Genomic DNA, 23,894 nt, shown 5'->3' with positions numbered 1-23,894 from the left:
TGGAGACACCCCCAGTAGCACCTGTGCACCCACCACACCAGCATCCACGCCCTGGCACCCGCGCACAGCCAGCCCTGCCGGCACATGGTGGCACGCCTGTCACCGCACTGCTGGCCCCAGGCACGGGCGGCACACCGGGGTTGTCACCGCAGCCAGGAGTGGGGATGGAGGGGGACAGGGCAGACGTGCCACCCTGCCTGCACACACACGCCCCGGGGTGCCCCCCAGCCCCGTGCTGGCACGTCCCAGCCCAGACCCTCCGACGCCTGGCTGGGGCCGGGGGGTGACAAGGACATGGTGCCTTTGTGCACCCCCACAGCCGAGGTGGCTGGTCCGGGGCCCCATGACAGGACAGAGGGCAGTGGGCACCCCCCATCCTACACCTGCACCCAGTGCCAGCACCCTCCATCCTGCCCCAGCTGCCTGTGCCGGGGCGGGGGGGGCAGGCAGGGAGCCGCTCCCTGCAAGATGGATGGGTGGAATTAAACCCGATTTGGTTTCATTACCAGCCGCAAAGCCCGGAGCCCTGGCTGCTCTCCAGCCGGGCGAGGGAAGGGCTGGGGGGAGCACAGCATCTCCTGCTCCCCAGAGCATCCCACTGCCCCTGGGAGGAGGCCAAGCCCCCACCCCACCTTTTCTCCCATTACTCACATCACTGGGCAGCTTGTGGGGGGAGGCACTGGTTCCCCGTCCCCCACCTGCAATGGTGGAGCAGCTTAAGGCTTTATTGGTTGGGGGGAAGGCCAGGGAAGCCCCCCCAGGTCACAGCTGGATGGCAAAGAGATAGTCCTCGTCATTGTCTGGGGGGGCAGGGGGCGGTGGCGGGGCAGGGGGCGGGGGGGGCTGGTGCAGCCGGCGCCCTAGAGCGAGGTCGGGGGTGTCCAGGGGCTGCCCCTTGCGCATGACGTAGAGGAAGTAGTGGAAGGCGCCGGCGTCCCCGTCCCCACAGGCGGTGTGGCGCAGGGACCAGCCGAAGGCCTCCTGGGCATAGTGGGGCTTGCGGAAGTGGGGCTGGGCAAAGGTGATGGAGATGAAGCAGCCCCCCGGGCGCAGCACCCGGCTCACCTGCGGCAGGAAAACCCCCGGGATGGGGGGGACACACAGTGAGGTTCACCCCTCCGGCAGGGACGGCCCCATCCCCAAGGACCCCCATCACCATCTGCCAAAGATTCCTCCCCAGCCTCTCCCATTGCACCCCCAAATCGCCTGTCCTAACCTTGCCCGCCCTGGTTCTGACATGTCCCCCGACCAGCCGCAGCCCGGTGGCAATGAGCAACGGGCATCCCCATGCACAACCTCTCCCTGCACCCCAAAACTCTTCACCCCCATCCACAGCAGATGGCACAGAGACCCAAACCCGGCGCAGGGAAAAGCTTCACCCTCCCGGGCACAGGGCCCCCAAAGAGCAGCGTGGGACCCCCATCCCACACACCCCCTCCCTGGGTCACCCAGTGCCACCCCCCTGTCAACACCCAGCGTCCGAGGTGCGGGGGGAGGGTTGGATGGGAAGGGACTCGACCCTTTTAATCACCATTTTCTCCCCGCTGGAACTAAGCCCCCGCTAACAGGATGGAAAAGAACATCAATTTTCTTGCTTGGCTTTATCCAATGTCAAAAGGCTTTTACGGCCAGTGCTCGCGTGCTCGGCATGCAAAGGCAGTGCCTGGGGCGGGCAGGTGGCCAGCCCCCCAGCTGGCCCCCCCCCCGGCCGGCCCCCTGCCCCAGGCAAGGACACCCCCAGACTCCCCCCTCCCGGCAAGGGCAGAGAGCCACTGCGGCAGGGGAGAGGGCTGGTGGCCAAGGGGGGGGTTCCCGAGCTCTGGTTTAATCCTGCTGGGAAGCTCCACGGCTCAGCGCTGGCTGGGGCCAGGGGTGGAGAGGGGAGCAGGCAGCGTGTGTGCCCCCGCTGCTGTGGTGGGGGCTTCTGAACCAAACCTTAGTGGTTTTGGCCAGGAAAAGGGGAAGGCAGGTCCCTGCATCCCCGCCCCAGGCACCCAGCTCAGCATCCCTCCTGCAAAGCACTGGATGCACCCATCCTAGAAAGACCCCATGGCTTCCCAACTGATGGGGACGGGGGGGTGTCCCCGGGGCTGGGGGCAGGCAGGGATCTCCGGTTCGGAGTGAGAGGCATCCCGCATCCCCGCATCCCATCCCTTGTTAATAGAGCACTAACAGCTGTTGCTTAGAGACGGGTGCAGGAAACCTTGTCTGCCGGCCGGCACGGGGGGGGGGGCGAGGGCAGCTGCTCCCCGCTCTGGCACTGACCCATCGCCCCCTCCTCATCGCCTCGGGATCACCAAGACAGGGCTGTCCCCGGGGCGTCCCCGCAGGCAGGGCGGATTTTCGGGTCCTTACATCCCCCCCAGGGAGAGCAGGACAGAGGCTGGGAAAACCCCGGCGCCCCTGTGAGAAGGGGGTTGCCAGCCACGGCCGGACCCACGTGGAGGGTCTGGCAAAGCGGCAAGTGGGTGGGAACACCCCATGAATGCCCCCAGGGATGAGGACAGCGGGCACCGGCCACAGGCAGAGGCAGTGCCCAGCGATGCTGGGGGAGGGCAGGGATTGAGTGAGGGATTAAAAAGGGGAAAAAAAAGGGAAAAAAAAAGAGCTAAATCCTCCCTGTTTGGCCAAATGACAAGGACAGGCAGCAGTGCTGGCAGTGCAGGGCAGGGCCGGGCCCGGGTGGTGAGGACAGCGCCGCTGCCCACAGCGCCTGGGGTCCTGCTCCCTCCTGGGCTCGGGGCGGGGGGGCAAGAAAGGATGGGGGGGGCAGTAGCCACGAGCACCCTCCCAGCACCCAGTGCCCACACCCAAGGGCGCGGGGCAGGCACAGCAATTAATTACCCTTGCAGTTATTCCCCCGGGGCGGGGGAGGCTGGCAGGACCTGCACCCCCGCGCCGGGGCAGGTTCAATCCGGTCCCTGCCTCTGCCGCCAATTAATTGGGGCCCGGAGGCATCGCCCGTCCCCATGGCAACGCCAGGGCCCCGTCGATGCTGACGGGGGTTGCCATGGCAACCCCAGACCGGATGAGTGGGACCCCGGCTAAGGAGATCGAAGCTGGGGTGGGGGGGTGAGAGCCTGTCACAGCCCAGCAGAGTCGTCACCTTGCCCTGGGCGGGCAGGGCCACCTCCCTGTGTCCCCTCCAGGTCCCCTCTGGGCACCCTCAGGTGCCCCTACAGCCACCCACGCCAGGATAGGGCCCGTTTTTACTGCCGCTCCTTTCTATTTAGGGTGCAAATAAAGAGGGGAGTCACCCAGTCCCCCAGCAGGACCCGGGGTCCCCAGGGACACACCCTGCTCCTCCCTGGGGAGAAGGCGATGGGGTGGGAGAGGGGTGGTCTCCCACCCCCAAGGGTACCAGGAGCCCCCCGGGTGCCCCTTTGCAGGGTAGCAGAGGGGGCAGATGCACCGGCCAGGGCATCCCCGGGGAAGCAGGGTGGCGAGGGGACATTCTGCACCTTCACCCGCCCCAGACAGGGATGGGGTCCACCCTCCGCCCCAGCTTCCCCCACCCCATACCTCCGCCAGCACCCGGTGCATCGCGGCGGCCGCCTGGGGCGAGACGTCCCACGGGTCGGTCTCCTCCACCATCAGCACGTCGAGAGTGGCCTTCTCCAGCACCACGTCGAAGGCAGCGTCGGGGAAGGCGAGGGCGCGGATGTCCATGACGGCCCAGCGCAGGCCGGGGCAGTGGGCGTAGCGGGCGCGCATGGCCGCGATGCAGGCGGGGGAGAAGTCGATGCTGGTGACGTCGGTGTAGCCCAGCTCGTGCAGGTCGTGGCTCAGGGTGCTGTTGCCGCAGCCTGCGGAAGGCACGGCTCAGCCGGGGCTCAGGGTGCCCCTGGGGGGGCTGCCTGCACCCCAACCCTGTTCCCTCGGACCCGGGAAGTGGGCGGATGGGCCGGGGCAGGTAGAGAGGGAGCAGGTCATCACCTTGCCGCTAATTAGTGAGTGCTGGGCTAGTTCTTAATTACCCCCTTCCTACAAGGCTGGTGCTCAGGGCTCCCGGCCCTGCAGGACCACGGGGTGAGAGCAGCCCCCGCACGCTGGATCCCCCCCACCCCGGGACGGGATGCACGGGCGGCCACAGGGATGCTGGAGGCAGGGAAGGGGCAGGAGGGGGTCCCCAGTCCTCCCCGCCTTGGTGCCATGGGGCAGGAGGTGGCCGTGCCCCCCGAGAGCTGGAGGTGGGGCAGGGGCCGGTGGCAAATCAGGGCAGCGTGCAGCATCTGGGGGGACTTAACCGGGAGGGATGGACAGAAGGATGGACAGAAGGATGGACAGAAGGATGGACAGAAGGATGGATGGCTGTCTCAGGGGGTCACCCTGCCCGGCCGGCCCCAGCAGGATACGGGCCCGCCGGCGCGGTGGGCACAGGGAGAGGCCCCCTCCCTTCCCCTCCCCTCGGGAGCCGCTCCGCCGGGGCTCAGCCGCTCCCCGGGGGGGCCGGGGGGATCCCGGGGGGGGCGGATTTGGGGGCTATTAAGCGCAGCTGGCGGCAGCTGATCCGCTAACAGGATCGGTGATTACACCCGCCTAATCCCGGCTGCCCGGCGAGGCGGGGGGGGGCGCGGGTGAACCTGCCGGGCCGGCGGCGGGTCAGCCCACAGGCGGGACTACGGGGCGGCTGCACCGGCCCCGCCGCCTGCCCGCGCCCCCGAGAGCGGGGCCGCCCCGCCGGGCCGGGCGCTGCCGCCGGTACCGGCACGGTGCCGCACCGCCCCCTCGCGGCCGGTGCCAGCGCATCCACCGGCGGGACGCGGAGCCCCGCCCGCCCGCCCGCCACCGGGCACGTACCGAGGACAAGGATGCGGTCACCGGGGCGCAGCTCGGCCTCCAGCTGCGGGAGGAACCGGGAGAGCCCCCCCAGCCATTCCCGCGGCTCGGCGCCCTCCTGCCGGTACAGCGCGTCCCAGAAGCGGCGCTGCCGGTAGCGGCGGTTGGCGGCGGGCGCGCGCCGCCGCTCCATACCGGGTAGGGCGGGGCGGAGGAGCACCGGGCGCCACGTGCGGCTTCCGGTCTCGGCGGTTGCGCCGCCCTAAGCGCTCCGGCCGGAAACGAGGAACGGAGCGGGGCGGCCATGGCGGCGGGGCGGGGGGCGGCGGCGCTGCGGCGGGTCTGGCGGGAGCGGCGGGCGGCGCTGCTGGAGCCCAGCTACACCCCGCTGGTGGCCGCCTGCCTCTGCCTGGCCGAGGGCGGCGTCAACCTCTGGGTCATCCGCAGGGTCCCCTGTGAGTGCCGGGGCCCGGCCTGGCCCGGCGAGGAGCGGGACCCCGCCCGGGGCAGCGGGAGGGGGGGGGTCCTGCGGGCAGTGACGGCTCGTCCCCGGGCCGGGCAGCGCGGGGGGGGGGGGGTCTCCCCTTGGAGCGGCGGGGGTGAGGGTGGTCCCGCTGGCGGGGTGAACGGGGCTGCCCCCGGCCCCCCTGGGTGACAGCAGCCCCCGGCCGGGGCGGCGGGGGGGACAGGGGTGGTCTGGGGGGCTGGATGGCGCCGCGGGGGGCAGGAGCCTCGGCCGGCAGGGAGGGAGGGGGGCGCAGGGCCGTGGGGTCGGGGGGGGGGAGCCCTCCCCGCAGTGCCCCCAGCCCCCCCCTTGCCCCGCCTGAGCCCGGCCCTCCCCGCAGACACCGAGATTGACTGGAAGGCCTACATGGAGGAGGTGGAGGGGTTTGCTAACGGGACGCTCGACTACACCCAGCTGAAGGGCGACACTGGGCCGCTGGTGTGAGTGACGGGGGCTGCCGGGGGGTCCCAGCGGGGCAGCGGGGCCTGGCCCCTCACTCCCGTCTCTCCACAGCTACCCCGCCGGCTTCGTCTACATCTTCCTGGGCCTGTACTATGCCACGGGCCGCGGCACTGACATCCGCCTGGCGCAGTACCTCTTCGCCGGCCTCTACCTTCTCAACCTCCTCCTCGTCTTCCGCATCTACTGCCGAACCAACAAGGTAGCCTGGAGCCAGGGAGCCTGGCCAGCCGCCTCAGGGCCCTCTCCTGCTCTGCTGAGTCCTCACCTGGGTGAAATGGGCTGGGCAGGAGGTCAGGATTGGGGTCTGAGGTTTGGAGGGGCTTGGTGGCAGCGGCGGGGGGGGTGCAGGACAGGCTGCTGATTGCCCTCGTGTCTCTCTGTCCCCTGCAAGGTTCCCCCCTATGTTTTCTTCTTCATGTGCTGCGCCTCCTACCGCATCCACTCCATCTTTGTCCTGCGGCTCTTTAACGACCCCGTCGCCATGGCCATCCTCTTCCTCGCCATCAACCTCTTCCTGGAGGAGCGCTGGTCCTGGGGCTGCCTCCTCTTCAGGTGAGGGTCTGGGGGCAGGGCGGGGGCTGCTCTCCATGGCGTGCTGCGTGCGTGAGCAAGCTCAGCCCCAGGGAGGAGGCTGTGCTCAGCCCGGGGGCTGCCTGGGCACCCGTTTGGGGGGGCCGCAGCGGTAATGCCACTTTCTGCTCAGCCTGGCTGTGTCCGTGAAGATGAACATCCTGCTCTTTGCGCCTGGACTTCTCTTCCTCCTCCTGCAGCGGTTTGGTCTCCTGGGCTGTATCCCCAAGCTCTGCATCTGTGCCCTGCTCCAGGTGGGTCCCTGCTCACGTTGGCTACAGGAGCGGGCTGGCAGTTCTGTCGGCAGGGGCTAGTGGGCTGCCCTGCCTGCATCGCAGCATCCTGCCCGGATGTCCTCGGCGCTGGAGACAACTGGGTGGATAGACAGTGGCACCAACATCTGAGTTGGCTCCACGCAGCAAGCTGGAGGTTGATAAATAATCTAATTCACGGGGCTCCCATCTTTGGCTGTGCCTGTCACCCCATGTGGTGCTGGGGTTCTCGGGAGGTGGCAGGGGTGACAGAGACCTGCCTTATGGCTGCTGCGAGGGTGCTGGTGTGTCTCTGGCAGGTGGTTCTGGGGCTGCCCTTCCTGCTGGTGAACCCTGTGGGGTACCTGACTCGCTCCTTCGACCTGGGCCGCCAGTTCCAGTTCAAATGGACGGTGAATTGGCGCTTCCTCCCAGAAGAGGTTTTCCAGAATCGGGCTTTCCACGCCATGCTGCTCCTGGCTCATCTGGCTGGCCTGGGGCTCTTTGCACTGCACCGGTGGCACAGGTGAGACCAGGGGTTCCCTGCTGGTGCTGGTCCCCATCAGCCCCCATGATGCAGGATACAGGTCTGCGACTCCACTGCCCCCACAATGCTGCAGTTCTGGGGTTGCAGGCGAGAGTCGGAGGGAGTTACTGTTCCATTTTGGGGAGCATGCTGCCCAGGCATCGTGGCTCACAGTGGAAGGTCAGGGTGGGAAAGACTTTCAGCAGCTGAGATCAATGTTTGTGCTTCCCCCTCAGGTCCAAAGAGAGTATTCTGGCTCTGCTGAAGGATCCTGCTGAAAGGAAACACGCATCCCCTCCCTTGACTGTCAACAATATCCTTTGGCAGGGTGGGCAGCAAGGAGGGGGGGAGAAGGCAGGGCAGGGCAGGGCAAACCTTGGTCTCAGCATTGGCAGGCTCCCAGTCCTGCGGTGCTGTCAGGACCAGCCTGTCCTGGGGGAAGGAGCTGTGCTGTTCGGCTGGGGAGCTGTTGCGGGATCGCACCTCTAGCCTCCTGCGTTTGTCCCCATAACATCAGCGCACAGATCGTCTTCGTCCTCTTTTCCTCCAACTTCCTGGGTGTCTGCTGCAGCCGCTCCCTGCACTACCAGTTCTACGTCTGGTATTTCCACACGCTGCCCTACTTACTCTGGTGCACCCCTACTGCCAAGCTCGCCCACATGCCCAAGTACATGCTACCAAGGAGGGGGACCACCCATCTGCTGGGGGGTCTGGGAGCGAGGGGGGCTGGTGTGTGTGTGTCCCCATGCTGACCCCCAGCTTTCCCTGCTGCAGGGTGCTGCTGCTGGGTGTGATCGAGCTCTGCTGGAACACCTACCCCTCCACGGTCTGCAGCTCCCTCTCCCTCCACATCTGCCACGGACTCGTCCTGCTCCAGCTCTGGTATGGCACAGCCCCCCTGCCAGCGCCACACACACCCCCGCCAAGCAGGAGACCCACAGCCATTTCCAAGAAGGCCCAGTGAGAGCGTGGCCGGCCGGACAATGGGAACCAGCCTCTAGGACTGCCCCTTCTTTCCCCACCTGGCTCCCAGGCTGCCCCTGGCCATCCCAGGAGGGCTACGAGTCCTGGAACTGTGCAAAGGGGGCAGGGTGGGGACACGCGACAAGGCAGGACTTCCCCAATAAAGGGGGCTTCGTGTGCCCTTCCCCGGCCACAGCGTCCTCATGCCGTGATGGTGTCAGGACGGCCGTGCCTCGGCCTGCCCCACCTGCGGGGAGGCAGAGCAGCCGCCAGGGCCATGGCAACTCCCTTCCCAGCCCTGGGAGAGTGCTGCCCGGGGCAGGGGAGCCGCCTTTGGGATGAGGTTAAGACAGAAGATCTACAAAACCGCTTTGCCTCAAAGGTTTGAATCGCCTTGATGCAGCCCAGGGATCCCTCCAGCATGGCTTTTCTTAGTCCCCTGTCTGCTCCCTCCCACGGGAGACGGTTGGGAAGGAGGTGACCCCCCCCCCCAGGGCTTTGGTGAGCCCCAGTGTGGCCTGAACGGGGCTGACGGCTCCCTGCCCGTAACCGAGAGAGACACCTGTGCAGGCAGCGTGGAGCCAAGCATCTTTATTGGCCCCTCCGGTGGCTGTCAAACATTGTTGGGGTTGTAGCACAGCATGTTCAGCTTGATGTTCTCGTCCCAGTGACGCAGCAGCAGGAACAAGTGCCTGGCCGCCCCTTTGAGGCAGCCCACGTCCACCCCCTCGGGCAGCTGCTGCGCCTGCAGCCACCCGTCCGCCTTGGCCGCCACCAGCTCCCACTCCTCGAAGAAGCCAGCACAGCGATGCTCCAGCCAGGCCAAGGCTACTGCCGTGGCCCAGCTGGCACTCTCCAGGTCCTCTGGCCCTATGTCCTGCCAGCTCACGCCAGCCTCGGAGGGGGCAGCCGAGTGGGGGCCGGTGTCGGACTCCGAGCCATGCCCGCTGTCCGCCTGCGCCCACACGGCTGCACTGGGCACCTCGGAGCAAGTGCTCCTGGATGGGGGTGAGCCAGGCTGTGGGGCTGCGGCAGGCTCCTCGCCCTCCTCGCCACCGGGTCCCGTCTCAGGGCTGCTCCGGGGCCCTGGGGACACGGGGCTGAGGCTGGCTCGGTGGGAGGCATAGGGAGAGGCCCGGCGTAGGCGGTCCAGGGGGATCTGCACCACTTCGGAGAAGCTCTCGGTGAGCTGGAATGGCCCCCGGGCTTGCTGCAGCTGCACCTGCAATGGGGGGGCAGGTGATGGGGCAGGCCAGGCAGGAGCACAAACACACCGCGGCCCCCCAGCACTCAGTGGTGGGGGCTGCAGGAGTGTCCTTGGAGCACAGGGACTGTCCAACCCACACACACCCCAAAAGCCAGCAAAGGCCCCCAGGGCCATTCAAGGCTAAGGCAGGACTGAGCACCCACCAGGTTTGCATTCTCAGCTGGGTGCTGTTGCTGGTGCTGCCGGGCATTGTCTGGGTGGCTCGGCTGCAACCCAGCAGGGAAGATGCCTGCTCGGCCCCCTCCCTGGGTGGGATGGGGTCCTTACCAGCGGGAGGTAGTCGTGGCTGGCATGGTTGCTGGAGCACTCACTTTCCGGGCTGAGGCACTGCGGGCGCAGCACCAGGCTTGGCCCCCTGCGCCTGCTCAGGCTAAACCTGTGGGGCAAACAAGGAAGTTAACAGGGGGGTGCAATTCCCGAATGGCAGCCGAACCCCAGCCAGCTGCAGGGAAGGGGCTGGCGCAGCAAATCTCCCCTTACGCCACAGGACCTGGCAGGGCACACTGGACCTGCAGTGCCCAAGAAGTGGCACTGTCCCCCTCTCCCTGCAACGTGCCTTTTTTTGGGCCCTCATGTCCCCCTGCCTCGTAGCCTCACCTGGAGCCAGCGATGCTCTCCGTGGATTTCTGGGAGCCCATGGAGGTGGTGGAGGGGCTGGTTGGAGGCCCTGCAAGGGGGGAGAGCTGAGCACGGGGGGGGCATTATGCACCCAGAGGTGCGTCCTGCTCACCAGCACCTGTGAGGGTGGTTCAGCCCACACGGGCAGCAAGGGCAGGCGTGGGCACAGCAGATGCTCCAGCTCTCAGCTGCCAGCAACAGGGTGCCGAGGACACCCCCTGTCCCCCACCATGCAACCCTTGGCCCCCTCCACCCTGGACGCACCGTTCGAGCAGTTCTGCTTTTCCCAGCCATAGGTAGGGGAGGAGACGCTGGCCGGAGACCCGGGGGTCTCATCTCGCTCTGCAAAAGAGCAAAGCCTTGAGAGACCCTGGGCTCCCAGCACCCTCATGGCCCAGAGCTGCTGCCAGGGGCTGCTACACTGCCCCGCCATGTTCCCCCCCACCTTGTGGGGCAGAGACCAATGCCTCTTCCTGGGCATCCACAGCGCTCCAGCTGGGACCAGCCCCATGCAGCCGTGAGGTGAGGGTCCCCAGGGACCCTGGTGCTCAGACAGGTTCCTGGGGAGCATAAGTTGCTGTAAGGGCCCATATCGGTACCTGCAGCGACAGGGGCCTCATCCTGCTCCTCTGCATTCCAGTGCTGGCCCAGACCCGCTGAGGAGCTCCTGTGGTGCCAGCTCCTTGCCACAGTGGCTTGTGGCCGGCTGGCCAAGCTGGCTGCAAGGGACGATGCCACCTCAGCCCTCCATCCCCTCACTGCCCCATCCCCAGCATTCCAGGCCCCCCCCCCAGCAATACCTGTGCCCCACACCTCGGGGACTGTGGGCAGGGCTCCCTGCGTGGCACTGTCCACGGGCACCAGGCGGGTGTAGAGAGAAGGCACGTTGCAGGCTTTGCTGGTTTGCATGGCTTTCAGGCGAAACCGGCGGGCGAAACCTGCCCGGAGCGAGGCGGTTAGAGGTGGCAGGATGCCGGGGCTGCACTGGGGCGGGGGGGATACACACTGGCACCCACCCTGCTCCAGCTCGGCTTCCCGCTGCGCCGCGTTCTCGTTGTCCCGGATGACGGAGCGTGCTGCCAAGCGGTGCAGTGGCTTGTCCCAGGCCTTGCCTGCCCATCGCGGGGGGTCCTCCCTGCCCGGCCCCTCCCGGGACTGTAGCAGTGACTCCAGCGACGCCGTCACTTCCCAGGACACTGGCTTGCCAGCTCGCAGTGCGTGGATCACCACCTGGCAGCGCAGGGGCAGGCCAGCATTGCCCAGGTTGGGGTCCCCTGGCTCGGGTGCCGGCGAGGCGCTGAAGAGGTAGGAGGGCTCCACCAGCATGTCCCAGTCCAGGTGGGTGGGCGAGAGGAGGTTATCTGGGCAATGGCAAGACGTGGGCTCAGCAAGGCAGGGGCAACTGGCTCCGTCCCCACCGCCCTCGTCCCCTGGAGCCAGCACACACTTGACTCCACTGTGCTGGGCTGCAGCTGCCGTGCCCGGGGTCCTAGCTCGTCCAGCCGCCCCTCCAGGGACTGGTTCCTCTTCTGCGACACCTTCTCCAGGGCCCGGCAGAGCCGGTGGGTGTCCAGCTCCCCGTGCGGCGAGGAAAAGCTGCGGCCAGCCAGGGCAGTGCGTGCCAGCGTCTTCTTCTGCCGCGCCAGCTCCTCCGTGCTCAGGGCCACCGTCACCTGCGGTCGGGGGGGAGGCTGACGGCGAGCCCGGCAAAGGCACTGGCACAGAGCCCAGACGGCGCCAAACTGTGATGGGGCACCTGCGGCCCCGGCCGGCTGTTGGCTGGAGCTGCTGGCTGATGCCCAGCCCCGCCGCTCTGCAGGCTGGCACCCGGCAGCCTCCCAGGGCGGCGGGCAATGCTCGCCAGGCTCCTCATACACGTGGGAAGGACCGACGGCACCAAGACAGGAGTTTGCAAACATCCCTGGGTGCTGACTCAGGCTGACGCTGAGACAGGAGGAGTTGGTGGGGATTTTTGTGCGTGCAGGGCGGAGGGCTTAGCTCAGTTGCTCAAGCTGGATGATGCTACAGTGGGATGCAGCCCCCAGCACAAAAGTGATGTCCCCGCGCTGAGATGCTTCACCTAAAAGCTACGGCAGGGCAGCAGCGCCCATGCCGCCTCTCACCCCAGCAGCGGGCAGCCGGGGAAGATCATTTACGCTGCAGGGAAATCACTTACGCTTGACATTTCGGCAGCAAAGGCCACCAGCTGTGTTGTTGTGCGGCAGGTGCGGGTTACCTAACCAGTGCCACCGGGAAGGAGCATGTCCCAGAGGTGGGTGACAGCTGGCCTCACCTGGCCTCAGGGCCATCGTCACCGGGGGAGCTGCCTCTCCCCATCCCAGCGACCTGGCTGGGTTTTAAACCCAGGTACCAAGCAGGGAGGATGTGGCCCATCGCTAATGAAGTGTCGGGTGGCGTTGGCAGAGGGCTGAAGGAGCCAGGCGGGAGATCAGCCAGCCCACCCCCCTCCTCTCCAGCTTGGCAGGTTCATTACCTGATGCCCGTCCCGATAGTTTTGCTTAATTTCTGTAGCATCAACAAGGATCTGAGATGGCTAGGGTGTTTGTTAGCTACCCAGCTGACTACCAGCCCGGGGAGCTGGGGGAACAGCTCCCTGGTCCCCAGCTGTCCCATTCCAGTAGGACAAAACCACCCAAGGAGCTGCCTCGTGGCACCCACGGCTGATCCTTCCTTGAAATCCAGGCTACAACGCTCTGGTTTCCATCCCAGCGGCCACGTGTCTGGGCACAATGGGGCAGCCAGACCCCACCTAAGCCAGGAGCAACCCCCCCATGCATGAGCCCTTGAACTCCGTTGGCATCCTTACCTTGGTGCCAGCCAGGGCAGAGGGCAGTGGGGCGGATTTGGTGGAGGACTCACAGAGGGACAGGCTCTTCTGACCCTGCTGGGAGGCAGCATCGGTGCCGCTGGGGGCTGAGGAGCCGCCCTCAGGGGCCACGTCTCGGGAGCCGGTGGACTCGCTGCTGGTGGAGCTCCGGGAGAGCAGCCCCCGGCTGTGGTTGGTGCTGACGGAGCAGTGCGTCAGGACATACTGCTCCTGGATGTAGGAAGGCTGGTAAATCCGCTTCCAGATGTCTCCCCCCGAAACAGGATCTGTACCTGCCCAGCGAGTGCACACCCTGTCAGCCCACAGATCCCACGCCTGCCCCCCGTCCCGGCCCCAGCTCCACTCACTCCGCTCTGACACCTCCGTGCCCCCGGCAGAGAGCTCCAGGGAGGCATCCCTGGATCCCGGGGTGCTCCGTAGCAGCTGGTGGCTCTTCCCAGGACTGGGCACCTCCTCCTGGGAGGGGAAGGCTGAGCCCTGGCGAGCCCCTTCCCGGCCCTGGCAGAGAGAGGGGCACTGCCATCAGCCGCCCTGGCACGGGGAGAAGCCGGCAACACCAGGAACATGCCGTCCTCCCTATGCCAGTGCAGTGCCGGTCGTACCGGCGGGCGCCTGTTGCGGAAGCGAGCGATGCTGTAGAGGACGCAGTAGCTGACGAGGCAGTCGCCGGGGTAGAGGGCTGGGAGCTCAGTGGGTGAAAGCAGAGCCTCCATGCTGTCGGGGACGTACCAGTCGATGGTGATGTCGCTGATGGCCGGCTCAATCGCCTTCTTCAAGGACTTGATCAGCTGGGGCGGGGAGAAGAGCCAGTGTCAGACACCACGGTGGCCCCTGTGGCCCCGTCCCTGCCCGGGCGTTACCTTGGGCTGCAGTCTCTCGGCTGGGCTCAGGAACTCAGCACGGCCACGGCTCACCTTGGCCATGCCCTTCAGCAGCCGCCGGCATGCCCGCGGGCCCATGCCGAAGCTGAAGCACCTGCAGGAGAAAGCCAGGTGATGAAAAGCCATGGCCGGGATGGTGCCAGGGGCTGGGCAGCCCGGTGACGAGCCCTGCAGCAGGGATGGGCAGGGGTGTCTCACAGCCAGAGATGCCACCCCAGCTGCGTGCCGGGTTGGGGCACCCCGGGGAAAGCCAAGCTGGTGGGGTTGGGGGATGTGATGGGTGAAGGACACCCTCGGGGCTGGCAGAGATGAGATGTGGGGCTGTAGAATGAGAAATTGGTGGGAACAGCCCAGGGCACATGGAGAGCACCGTGACCCCACCGCGATGCCGGTGCCATACCTGACGGTGCTGGCCTGCCTGCGCACCAGCCGGAGGATCCTGCTCACATTGCCCGCTGCCACATTGGTGAAGAGGAAAAGCTGGCGCGGGTAGCCGTGGTGGAGAGGCTGCGCCAGCGCCCAGCCCAGGGCCGCCAGCAGGTTGGTGCTGCCCGCGTCTGCCCGCAGCCCGCCGAGATGCTCGCAGGCGCGCCGCAGCGTCTCCTGCCCACACGGAGAGCCGGCCTCGCAGCGGTCCCCCAGCTCGCCAGCCCCGACCCCAGCCTTGGGAGGGGGGATGGAGAGGGGCTGGTGGGGCAGCACTCACGTTGCTGCAGAGGCGGCTGGACGGGAAGAGCGGCTTGACGTCGGCGCCAAAGCCAGCGATATTGAACAACGTCCCCGATGGGAGGCTCTTCAGGGCCACCAGCAAAGCCTCCTGGGGTGACAGCAGGGACCGGGGAGGGCTGCTAAGGACCGGCCACCCAGGGAGCATCCCCAGCCCCACAGTGCCCCACGGCCACGCCTCACCTTGACCTTCTCGAGGTCGGGGCCGCTCATGGTGCCGCTGCGGTCGACGAGAAAGAGGACCTCGCGGGTGATGCTCTGCAGGTCCCCAGGGACACCCTCCGCCACCGGGCAGAAGTTCAGCATCAGCACGGGGTTGGGGAAGATGTCTTTGTGGAAACGCTTCTGCACGAAAGCCACCTGCGAGCCAGGCGGGCCGGGGGCTTTCTCGCACCCCCCCGGCCCACACCAAGGTCTTCCTCACCCTGCTCCCACCACCTCCCCCCACGCTCCTCCTCCTCCTCCCTGCCGGGCTGGTGGTGGCCATGCCCTGTCACCTGTCTCTCGCTGCTGCCATCCTTCCTGGCGATCCGCACGTAATCCCGGCGGCTCCGGATGTGGGCCTCGTACTCAGGGTATGTCATGGTGCCGTCCTCCATCACCAGGTGGGGGTGGTGGGGCTCTGGGGGGCACAGGGGGTTCAGAGCCACCCCGTGTCACAGCGGGGTGGGGGATGCTCCGGATGCCCCCAAACCTGCCAAGGGCATCGCCCCCCCTCACCGCAGGGATACAGGATGATCTCCAGGTCCCTGTCGTAGCGGTGGGGCTCGGCCAGGGTGACGCAGGTGGTGGTGGCAGAGCTGGCCCAGGGGTCAGCGTCAGCTCGCAGGGCATGCGACGGGCTCTCCAGCCCTGTGGGGAGGAGGAGGTGGTGGGGCAGCCCCTCGTGCCCCCCGCCTCAGCCCCCCGCCCGCTGGGCTCTGCACCTGCGCCAGACCCGGCATCGCAGGGGTGGCTGCTCCCTGCCAGCTCTAATGGGATTAACTGGGCCGGCAGCCAGGAGCACGTCCCCACTGCCCCTCATCCCCTCCTCGCCCGTCCTCTCCGCCGTCCATTGCGTCTCCCCAGGGAAGCTGCTGTCCCAGAGCTGCCCAAAGCCATGTGTGGGGTGACTCTGGGGGGTCCCAGCCCTGGGGGTGGGATGGGGAAAGGGCTTCTTTGTGGGTAGGGAGTGCAAGAGACTGCCCAGGAAGGGGGCTTGTGTCCCCCTAGAAGCACAGAGGGACCAGGGGGACGCCGTCCTGGGGGTTGTCACCCATATTTCGGGAGGTTTTACCCAACCAACCAATACCGCCCAGGCTGCCCCCCTACCTGCCAGCAAGCAGGGGCCCTTCACCAGTAGCTCAAAGGCAAACTCGTAAGGAAAGGGGTTGCAGGGTCGTCCCCGAAAGACATCCACACTCTCCGCAGGCACCATGGGGGACGGCTGGCTCCGGGGACCCGGCCCCCCGAAACAGCTGGTGGGGCTGCAAGGGGAGAGGCAGTGATGGCTCCCGCCCCCCTTCCCCGCTCGCCCAGCGTCGGCATCAACCCCCCGGGATGGCGGAGACTGAGGAAGCCATGAAAATCACCATAGGGCCAACCTGTCGTCACACAAGCTTGCCGGCTCGCTCTCGGGGACGGCGGGAACACGGGGCGTGAGGACGGGGGGGAGGAGGAGGCGCAGGGCCCCATCCGGCAGCGTGGCCAGCTCCTGCACCGTGCTTAGGGTGACGGCCAGGCTCTCAGCTGGGCACAGCGCGCCTGTGACGATGACGAAGGTGGAGCGCTCTGTGTCTTCGTCCAGGACGAGGTGGCCTGGGCAAGGGATGGATGCAGGGGCGTCAGTGAGGTTGGGGAAGGGGGGTGTTAATTGCACTAATTACTCTCAAAGGGGACAACAGAAGCCATGTAAAGGGTAAAGACCCAGGAGAAGCGGGCAGAGGGGAAGGGGGACGGGGCTGCCCTGGCACAGGGAGCAGCAGCAGTCCTCATGGAAAAGCAGCAGTGAGGATGAGGAGCCCTCCATGAGCTCTGAGCCTTCCAGCCAGGAGGACTCAACAGGCTCACCCGTGCCATAGCACTTACCGCTGGCACAGCGACGCACCCGGCCAGGGCTGGGGCTGCACTGGAGGCAGCAGTCCTGCGCCCGGTGCCGGTTCTGGACCTGGAATGTCACCCGCCGGCTGCCCGCTGCCGCCTCGAAGCCAGCCACCACCTCCGACTCCTCCAGCGGGTAGATGAAGATGCCTGGGGGAGGGAAAGAGCCCCAGGGCAGATCCCGGCACGAGCGCGGGGCAACACACAGGAAGGACCCAGAGCCTCACTAGCCTGGAAGAGGGCAGGGAGGATGAAATCCCCCTCTTCCTCAGCATTGGGAATGTTTTTGCCTAGCCTCACTCTTCCCTTGCCTACAGGGCGATGCTGGGTATGGTCGGCACCCCCACCACCCAAACTCTGCCTTCGCTCCCCAAACTGATCAAAGTTTGGGGGCCAGGACACAGGTGGGCTGGAGATGGGATGCTCTCCAGCATGGGTTTTTTTAGGGGACCGTGCAGGCAGCCTGGGTCCCTGCCAGCCCTGATAGCTCCCCCTTACCTTCCACGGGCTCCTCGTGGGGGTTGGTGTACATGAGGTGAGCAGTGATGCTCAGGGTGTACCCGTTGGCACAAGCCTTCACCCTGGAGCTCTTCAGGGGCAGAGCCTCCCAGGAGGAGAGGGCGTACAAGCCTGGCATGGTCCCTCGGCGGGCAGCTGCAGGCAGAGGGGAGGCAGGCACTGGGTGCTCAGGGACAGGGTCTGCTGGGAAGGGGTTTGTGCATGCGAGCTGATTCCATCTGCCCAGCCTGCAAGGGGGGACCAGGTCCCCAGCCCTCCCCATCCCAGGGATGTTGCTCTGCAGCATCCACAAAACACATGCACCTGGACCCAGGTCTCTGCTCAGACCCCAGCCCACCTGCAAATCAGGTCTGGAGCCATGCATGCCCGCAGAGAGCTCTGCCACCCCACAGGTAAATAGACCTAGCTGCTGGGCAGCAAAATGACTTCTTGTGGGTAGCCGCAGTTACATGCAAGCCCTGAGTCCTGGCAGACAAGCAAGGACTCCTAGGCACGATGGATAACAGCCAGCCACATGCAGCCCGTCTCTTGGCCACCCCACAGCAGCTCCGTAGCTCCAGAGCCTCCCCAGACCATCTCCCACACTGGTTGGGAGAAGAGCATCTGCTGCTCCCATCTCCATCCACCCACAGAGGTTACCAGGGTAATTCGTTTTTTAAAAAAAAAGAAGGGCGAGAAGCCCACAGCGTAACTAGGACAAAACAGTGAGCAGTGTTTGCTGGGGGTTTAATAATTAACAACAAGGTCAGCACTGCACTGAAGAGCAGCACAGAGGGGAGGCACTGCAGGGCGGGGGGGCGGCTCGGGGGATGATGCTCTCTGCCTCTGGGCAAGTGATGCTCTGCCCAGAGATGGACACGTGTGGCATCCCACCCTTCAGCAGCGGTGGTGGAAAGAGAGGTGGCTGGGGATACCTTCCCGACAGGGCACCAACGTGCTCCACACCTCTCCTTGGGAAAACCACCTGGGAGCAGCATCCTAAACGATTGCCCAGAGCCAAGGCATCTCTCTAACATTGCCTTACCCCATTCCATCACATAATTGTGAAAAATATTCGGGTCAGCCTTAGCCCTACCTCTCCGTGGATAGTGTGCATGGGTCCCACTCCAGGCATGGGTCTGCACCTCCACACTGTATCCCCTGCCTGCCCCAAGTGCCCGCTACCCAACGGCAGCGAGGTCCACGCATCATGTCGTGTGCCAGTGCTTCAGCATGAAACACACCCGGCACGAGGACAAGGCCAGGTACAAATGAACCATCTGGTCCCCCCACTCCAGTGGCCTTCATCCTGGGAACAGCTTGTACGAGCATCAGTAACAGGAGGCTCGGCGTGCCCTCGGCACGTGGTCACAGGGTGCCTCTCTCAGAGCATCCTTGAAAGTGGAGCAGGGCTACATCCTCAGAGGCAGCACCAGGACCGAGCCCATGGCTGGCACAAGGCAGGGAGCCCCCAAGAAGCACAGAATTGTGTTAGCAATGTGGCTGCATCCCAGGAAAATAAGTCCATTATGCCGGAGGGAAGCTGTTTATCTGCTCAACCAGCATCGCAGGGTTATGCTGGCAGGTCCTGGCCACCCAACCACCCCCTGCCATCTCCAGCCCTTCACCCCACGTGCAGGATGCTGCACACCCTGCTGAGCTGCCCAAATTGCTATTCCAGCACACAAGGCGGCACAGGGGCAATGCACAGCCTGGTTTTCCTCCACGCTGGCTGTGCCACCACCGGGAACATCATCAGCCAGGTCCTGCCCTGAACACAGCACCCAGCCAGGCTCTGGGTACCAGGACTCCCCCAACCCAGCCGCATCAAGCCATTAAAGATGAATTTCACCCCAAAGCCCTTCCATTTGTTCCCAGGGTACCCGGCTTAATGCTCAGCAACGCACCTGCTATTTGCCATGCTGCCCATTGGCCGGGGCACCACCAGCTTGTTTACCAGGGACTTACTGGAGAAGCTGTCCTGGCTGCTTTTTATCACTTCTCTTTACATTTACCCTCGCAGAGTAAACAGGGCCCATCTGGCCATGCTGCACTTCGTGCTGGCTGCTCTAAGCCCCGTGGTAATGAATAAAACCAGACCCGACAGTCCTCACCCCGGCCTCTTCGTCCTCTTCCCCTGGGGCAGCAAACTGTCCCTAGGTACCAGTGCGGCATCACCAACAGGTCCCTGGCCCCCTCCCCATCCCCAGCATGGTTGCCAGTGCCTTCGCAGCCCCTTCTTCTTCCTCCCTTCCCACCTACTGCCCACAGGAGCTGGTTTAACCAGCAGCATCCCCGATAGGGAGGGGGCCGTAGCAGGAGCGGGGCGGGGGGTGGTTCACCGTGCCAGCGGCAATAATCCCTCAATGAAGGCAAGAAGGAGCTAACTCTTCTCTAGGTCAGAATAACTTAACGTTTCTCGCCCGTGGGCAGGTTGAGTTTTGCTGCAGCGAGCCAAGCACCTGAGCCCAGCAGACCCTCCTTAGCTGCCTGCAAAGTTGTCAAGAGTTTCACCTGCTACAGCAACAGCCGCCTGCGGCAAAACGCAGCGTGGTCCTGGGCAAGGGTGAGGCCAGCCCCAGCACACGCAAACTCAGTGGAAATTTCCACTGGTGACAGAGGCACAGGCCAGTACAAGAGAAGGATGGAAGGAGAGGAGCCCAAGCCTCTGCGGCAGCGCCTGGAGCGAGGAGGCATCGCTGCCCCTCCTGCTCACCCATGTTACCCCCTGCTTCCCTCACCTCCCCTCCCTGCGGGACATCCCTGCATCACTCCGCTGGGATGGGGCACAAGGGCAGGAGAGCAGGATCTGCCCCAACTCCTGGAACAGGGAGGAGGCCACAGAGGCAGGAAGTTATGGCACTGCTGCGCGGGGCACGCCGCTTTGCAGAGAGCCCAAAGAGGGGGAGTGGAGGGGAAAGGGATTTCCCTGGCAGCTGTGGGTGAAGGGCTGTCCCCAGCCTGAGCCTCCAGCCTTCGGTGCTGTTCCCTGGCTGGCACTGCTGCTTCGTCTGCTGGGAAGTCGAAACAGAGAGCAGAGTCCGCTGCGCGCACACACACACGCGTGCGTGCATGCACACACGCCCCGGCACACACGCCGCATCCAGAACCATCACGTCCAGGACCTGTGCTGCTGACCTCGCCTACCCAGAGCCACTAAAACCCCTGGAAAACCCCAGCCCCATGCCAGGGCACAGGAGTTACTTGCCCTCCATGCACCCTAACACAGGTACCCCCCCAAAAAAAAGTCCCAGCCCCACGGATTTCCCCCAACACAGGCACGTCCTGGTAGGGCAGCCTGGCAGAAGGGTCCCGCTGCTCCTCCAGCCACGGGACATTTGTGGTGTGGGCCAGGGACTGGTTGCTGATATCCTAGGGCATATTTCCAGCAGTTATTAGAGCCAGCCCTGTTGGGTCCCTGCCGGACGGTGATTTCAGCACTTCTGTGACCCTGCTGCCTCATCTTCCACCTCTCACCCCTCCTGGGATCCGGGGCTGCCCCAACAGCGGGTGTGTGACCCTGGGGCACCCAGGAATCACAGGATACCCTCAGGGTCCCGGGCCCCGCGGTCGCAGACTCCCCTCCACCCCAGCCCTTACCTGGAGGAGGATGACACAGGGGCTGCAGGCTCGGCTCAGCACCCGCTGGGTCCCTGCCCTCTGCAGAGCCCTCTGCTCCGGGGGTGGGTTTCCCTGCCCCTCCGGCTGGGGGGCTGTGGTACCCAGAGGGGATGAGCGGTCCTTCCCTGCCTCTCCCTGCTGCAGGCTCCCTCTCTGGCACTGGCTCCTTCACCGCCCTCGCTCCATCCCTCGCTCCCTGTGCCAGCAGCAGAGCTGCTCCAAGCCCAGCCTCATTAAAGAGACATGCTCCCTGGTACCGCCGCCCCAGGGAGGGCTGGGGGATGCTCTCATAGGTGGTGCTGGGGGTCTCAGGGCACCCCCAGAGGGTCACAGGCGCTGACCAAGAGCAGAGCCCACCCCCATGGGCTGCTCTGCATGCACAGTGTGGCAATGTCCAGCCACACTCGGGTGCTGCTGAGACCCCGGGGGTGATGCTGCGGCACCCACGAACATGGGGTTTGGCTGACCAGGACATGCAGTGATCCCCCATGCCCCCCCCAAACAAACCACTGGGCAAAACACAAACCCCCATCAGCCGGCTGAACTCTCCAGTACAAATACCATGGGCCACAAGTGTCACAACCAGCTTTGCTAGGCAAGGTCTCAGCTGCCCTGAGACCGTCGCAAGAAGGCTGGGCATAGGCAGATGCCGAGCATCCACCCCAAACCCAGACACCCTGGGGACCTACCGGGGCCGTCCCCGTCAACCTCCATGTGCTGCAGTGAAATAAATCCCAGCCCTGAAGAACAGGAAAGAAGGGGGATTTGGGGAGAGCCCAGCCTTTGGGTGACAAGCGTGACAACAAGCCCCTGTGGGGAGGGTGCAGACAGTCAGGAAATCCCGGGAAAGCCAGGACACATCTGCTGGCAGGGAGATCTCACAGCCCAGGGCACACTGGGAATCCCTCAGCCACCAGTGCCAGCCCGGCATTCCCAAACGGGACCAGAGAAAACCGTCAGATTTGGGGATAATCCCTGCCCTGCCTCTCCCAGGCAGCTCCCTCGACATGCTATAGATAGGGCTGTGCTGCCACGGCTCTTTTTATAGTGCACGCAGAGGGGAGCCACCCTCCTGTGCACCGCAAAACCCACCGTCGCAGCTGCGCCGAACCTGGAGCCAGCCCAGCCACACAGGCACTAACCGGGACAGAAAGAGTAGGCAGCACCAGTGGGGGAGTGGTTCCCGGTGCTCGGCAGGTGATTTCGGAGCAGCGCTGGAGCAAGGAGGCCTGGCAGAGCAGTCCCCCCACCGGATCTCACCTCTAAGCTGACCCACGCACCGCTACGGCTTTGGCTCCTCGGCACAGGTTTCACAGGTGATGACAGGAGCAAAGGAGGAAAATCTCAGCGGAAGACGCCCTTTGCCACATGCGGTAGCACAGGCCACGCTCCCTCCTCCCGACCCCTTACCCCGTGCTTCAGCCAACACAATGATCTGGCAGAGAGGCACTCTGCATGTCCCCGGAGTGCTTGCAATGCTGAGCCATTCCCTCTCCCTGTGCTGGATGCCCTACAGCATGCCGCTTCTCCTCCTTGTGCTGCATGGGGAGAGAGGAGCGCTAAAGCATGCAGCTGCTCTCCTTCCCTATCATTTACGACCACAGCAAAAGGATGCTAACCCGTATATTACCCCCCCTACATGACAGACGCCAGCTCTGCGAGCTGCTGGAGGCACAGCGCGCACCATAGCACGTCCACCCAGCCTGCGGCACGCATGGGGCTCCCACTCCCATCGTCACAGCAAGCACCACGGCTGCTCCGGCCCCAGACAAAAACCCCGCAAGCTTTGATTTTTCTCTGAAATATTGTTTCTAGGTCAAGCTGAGGCGAAGAAGCGTCCGAATGCAAGCGCTGGGTCGGTGCCACCAGCCAAGGGGACGGAGCTCGGCCAGCCCACGGCATCAGACGCTGTCTGCGGCCCTGGTGTTACAGCAGGCGAATAACCACAGCGTGCGCAGCACCGGGGACTCAGCTGAAGCCTCCCTGAGCCCGCCGGCGATGTGCAGCAGCCCCGGTGAGACGCAGATGGGCTTCATCCCGCTCCGTACAGCGCTCACACCAGCGTCAGACAACAGGCATGCGTGTCCCTGCTCTGCACCGTCACAGCTGCACTACAGCAGCTTGTCGCAGCCACAAATAAACCCGCAGAGAGCTCGGCATTGCTTTTCAGCAGAGTGCTGAGCTCAGGCATGCATTAAACCCTGCTAACGCAGGTCTGGCTCTGCCCCACAGCTCCGTTAAGTGCCCTTGCACCCCAACAACCCCATGCAGCCCACACTAGAGGCTGCCGTACCACCCAAGGGACTGGTCACGAGCTGGGTATTTATCTCCGGATCACCTGTACCTTGTCCTGGGTTTATTGAGCTGAATTATCACCCAGAGATAGGGCTGGCTGGAGGGAGCACGGACCATAAAGCTCTCATGGATGCTCTCAGCTCCTAAGTCACTGATAAGCCCTGCGAATGGAGTGCTATGGGAGGAAATAACCCAAAGCCCGAGGAGATACCAGCCGGTGTTAGGCTGGGAGCAACGGCGCTTGATGCAGCTGCAGCTCCACAGACCCAGCTGAGGGCTGCACAGGCAAAGGCTCTGCCTGCAGGGAGAGGGGAAGGGGTGTCCCCTTCAGCTGTCTGCTGCTCGTTCAACAGCACAAATTAAAGGAGAACCCGAGGACAAGTAGCCATGGAGGAGGAGGAGCCTGATCAAAATTAGGCGCACCTCGGTTTAACCTGTGCAATGTTGGCGTGCCCAGCTGCAGGGAGTTACAGAGAGGCTGGAGGGAGCAAGCAGCAGGAAATGAAACATCAGCAGAGGTAGAGATGGCTCATGGAGACATCAGGGATCCCTGGGGAAGGGAGCTGGGAAAGCTGCCAGCACTCTTCCCGCCCAGACTTAACCAAAAGCCTCCCAGGATGCCGGCGCAGGCAGACCCAGGACACGCATTGGCAGCTGCTGGGTTTTCTTTCGACAGCCAAAAATAGCAGGGGCTTGCAGCCGTGGGGAACTCGCAGCAGCCACCCTCGGGCAGCCGGGCTTACTCGGCGGTGGGCTGGCTGTAGCGTCGGCCTCGCCGCTGGAAACGAAACTCTGTGGGTTTGAGGAACCTGAAACTCCCACGCCCCTGACGCCTGCCTTGCTGCGCAGGGTCTGTCGGTGGAACCGTGGCGTTCCGTTTCAGCTTGGGCCAGCGCGGTACCGGCAGCAGTCGGGGCTCAGCAGCACAGTGGGGTCCCCTCAGGTCAGCCTGTCCCTTCGCACGGGGGCCCGAGGGCCAAGCTGGGGTGCGGGGTGCCAGGCGGG

General features: G+C 65.0%; 3 protein-coding genes across 3 annotated transcripts; 1 reads left to right on the top strand and 2 right to left on the bottom strand.

Moving 5' to 3' along the window:
- Positions 1 to 762: 762 nt before the first annotated feature.
- Positions 763 to 4,972, bottom strand: EEF1AKMT4 (EEF1A lysine methyltransferase 4). Its single transcript, XM_059822889.1, has 3 exons — positions 4,801 to 4,972; positions 3,523 to 3,806; positions 763 to 1,065 (listed from the first exon to the last, which is right to left on the bottom strand). Exons 1-3 carry the CDS (start codon positions 4,970 to 4,972, stop codon positions 763 to 765), a joined length of 759 nt encoding a protein of 252 aa, XP_059678872.1.
- Positions 4,973 to 5,083: 111 nt separating this feature from the next.
- On the top strand, positions 5,084 to 8,216 carry ALG3 (ALG3 alpha-1,3- mannosyltransferase). The gene is made up of 9 exons (XM_059822759.1): positions 5,084 to 5,234; positions 5,625 to 5,724; positions 5,798 to 5,945; positions 6,138 to 6,298; positions 6,450 to 6,570; positions 6,888 to 7,093; positions 7,330 to 7,406; positions 7,616 to 7,760; positions 7,868 to 8,216. Exons 1-9 carry the CDS (start codon positions 5,084 to 5,086, stop codon positions 8,055 to 8,057), a joined length of 1,299 nt encoding a protein of 432 aa, XP_059678742.1. The 3' UTR covers positions 8,058 to 8,216.
- A 453-nt stretch (positions 8,217 to 8,669) lies between these two features.
- Positions 8,670 to 17,112, bottom strand: VWA5B2 (von Willebrand factor A domain containing 5B2). The gene is made up of 21 exons (XM_059822773.1): positions 16,974 to 17,112; positions 16,464 to 16,625; positions 15,968 to 16,193; positions 15,708 to 15,862; positions 15,117 to 15,248; positions 14,894 to 15,018; positions 14,580 to 14,756; positions 14,377 to 14,487; positions 14,071 to 14,273; positions 13,650 to 13,764; positions 13,392 to 13,577; positions 13,137 to 13,287; positions 12,769 to 13,061; positions 11,389 to 11,614; positions 10,958 to 11,302; positions 10,742 to 10,879; positions 10,541 to 10,660; positions 10,206 to 10,283; positions 9,921 to 9,990; positions 9,591 to 9,699; positions 8,670 to 9,278 (listed from the first exon to the last, which is right to left on the bottom strand). Exons 1-21 carry the CDS (start codon positions 17,110 to 17,112, stop codon positions 8,670 to 8,672), a joined length of 3,870 nt encoding a protein of 1,289 aa, XP_059678756.1.
- Positions 17,113 to 23,894: the final 6,782 nt, after the last annotated feature.

This window comes from Gavia stellata, chromosome 11 (genome assembly GCF_030936135.1).
Source record: "Gavia stellata isolate bGavSte3 chromosome 11, bGavSte3.hap2, whole genome shotgun sequence".
Lineage (NCBI taxonomy): Eukaryota > Metazoa > Chordata > Aves > Gaviiformes > Gaviidae > Gavia > Gavia stellata.
Note: the sequence above shows the minus strand (reverse complement) of the source record. Positions and strands in the feature narration are given on the sequence as shown.

Excerpts from the sequence above, each read along its gene's own strand:
- EEF1AKMT4 (XM_059822889.1), bottom strand. The coding sequence starts at position 4,972 with ATGGAGCGGCGGCGCGCGCCCGCCGCCAACCGCCGCTACCGGCAGCGC. Across the intron at positions 3,807-4,800 it reads TGACCGCATCCTTGTCCTCG|GCTGCGGCAACAGCACCCTG; the intron begins GTACGTGCCCGG and ends TGCCTTCCGCAG. Across the intron at positions 1,066-3,522 it reads TGCACCGGGTGCTGGCGGAG|GTGAGCCGGGTGCTGCGCCC; the intron begins GTATGGGGTGGG and ends TTCCTGCCGCAG.
- ALG3 (XM_059822759.1), top strand. The coding sequence starts at position 5,084 with ATGGCGGCGGGGCGGGGGGCGGCGGCGCTGCGGCGGGTCTGGCGGGAG. Across the intron at positions 6,299-6,449 it reads TGGGGCTGCCTCCTCTTCAG|CCTGGCTGTGTCCGTGAAGA; the intron begins GTGAGGGTCTGG and ends CTTTCTGCTCAG. Across the intron at positions 7,761-7,867 it reads AAGCTCGCCCACATGCCCAA|GGTGCTGCTGCTGGGTGTGA; the intron begins GTACATGCTACC and ends TCCCTGCTGCAG.
- VWA5B2 (XM_059822773.1), bottom strand. The coding sequence starts at position 17,112 with ATGCCAGGCTTGTACGCCCTCTCCTCCTGGGAGGCTCTGCCCCTGAAG. Across the intron at positions 15,249-15,707 it reads GGGCCCCTGCTTGCTGGCAG|GGCTGGAGAGCCCGTCGCAT; the intron begins GTAGGGGGGCAG and ends TCCTCCCCACAG. Across the intron at positions 9,700-9,920 it reads GAGAGCATCGCTGGCTCCAG|GTTTAGCCTGAGCAGGCGCA; the intron begins GTGAGGCTACGA and ends TTTGCCCCACAG.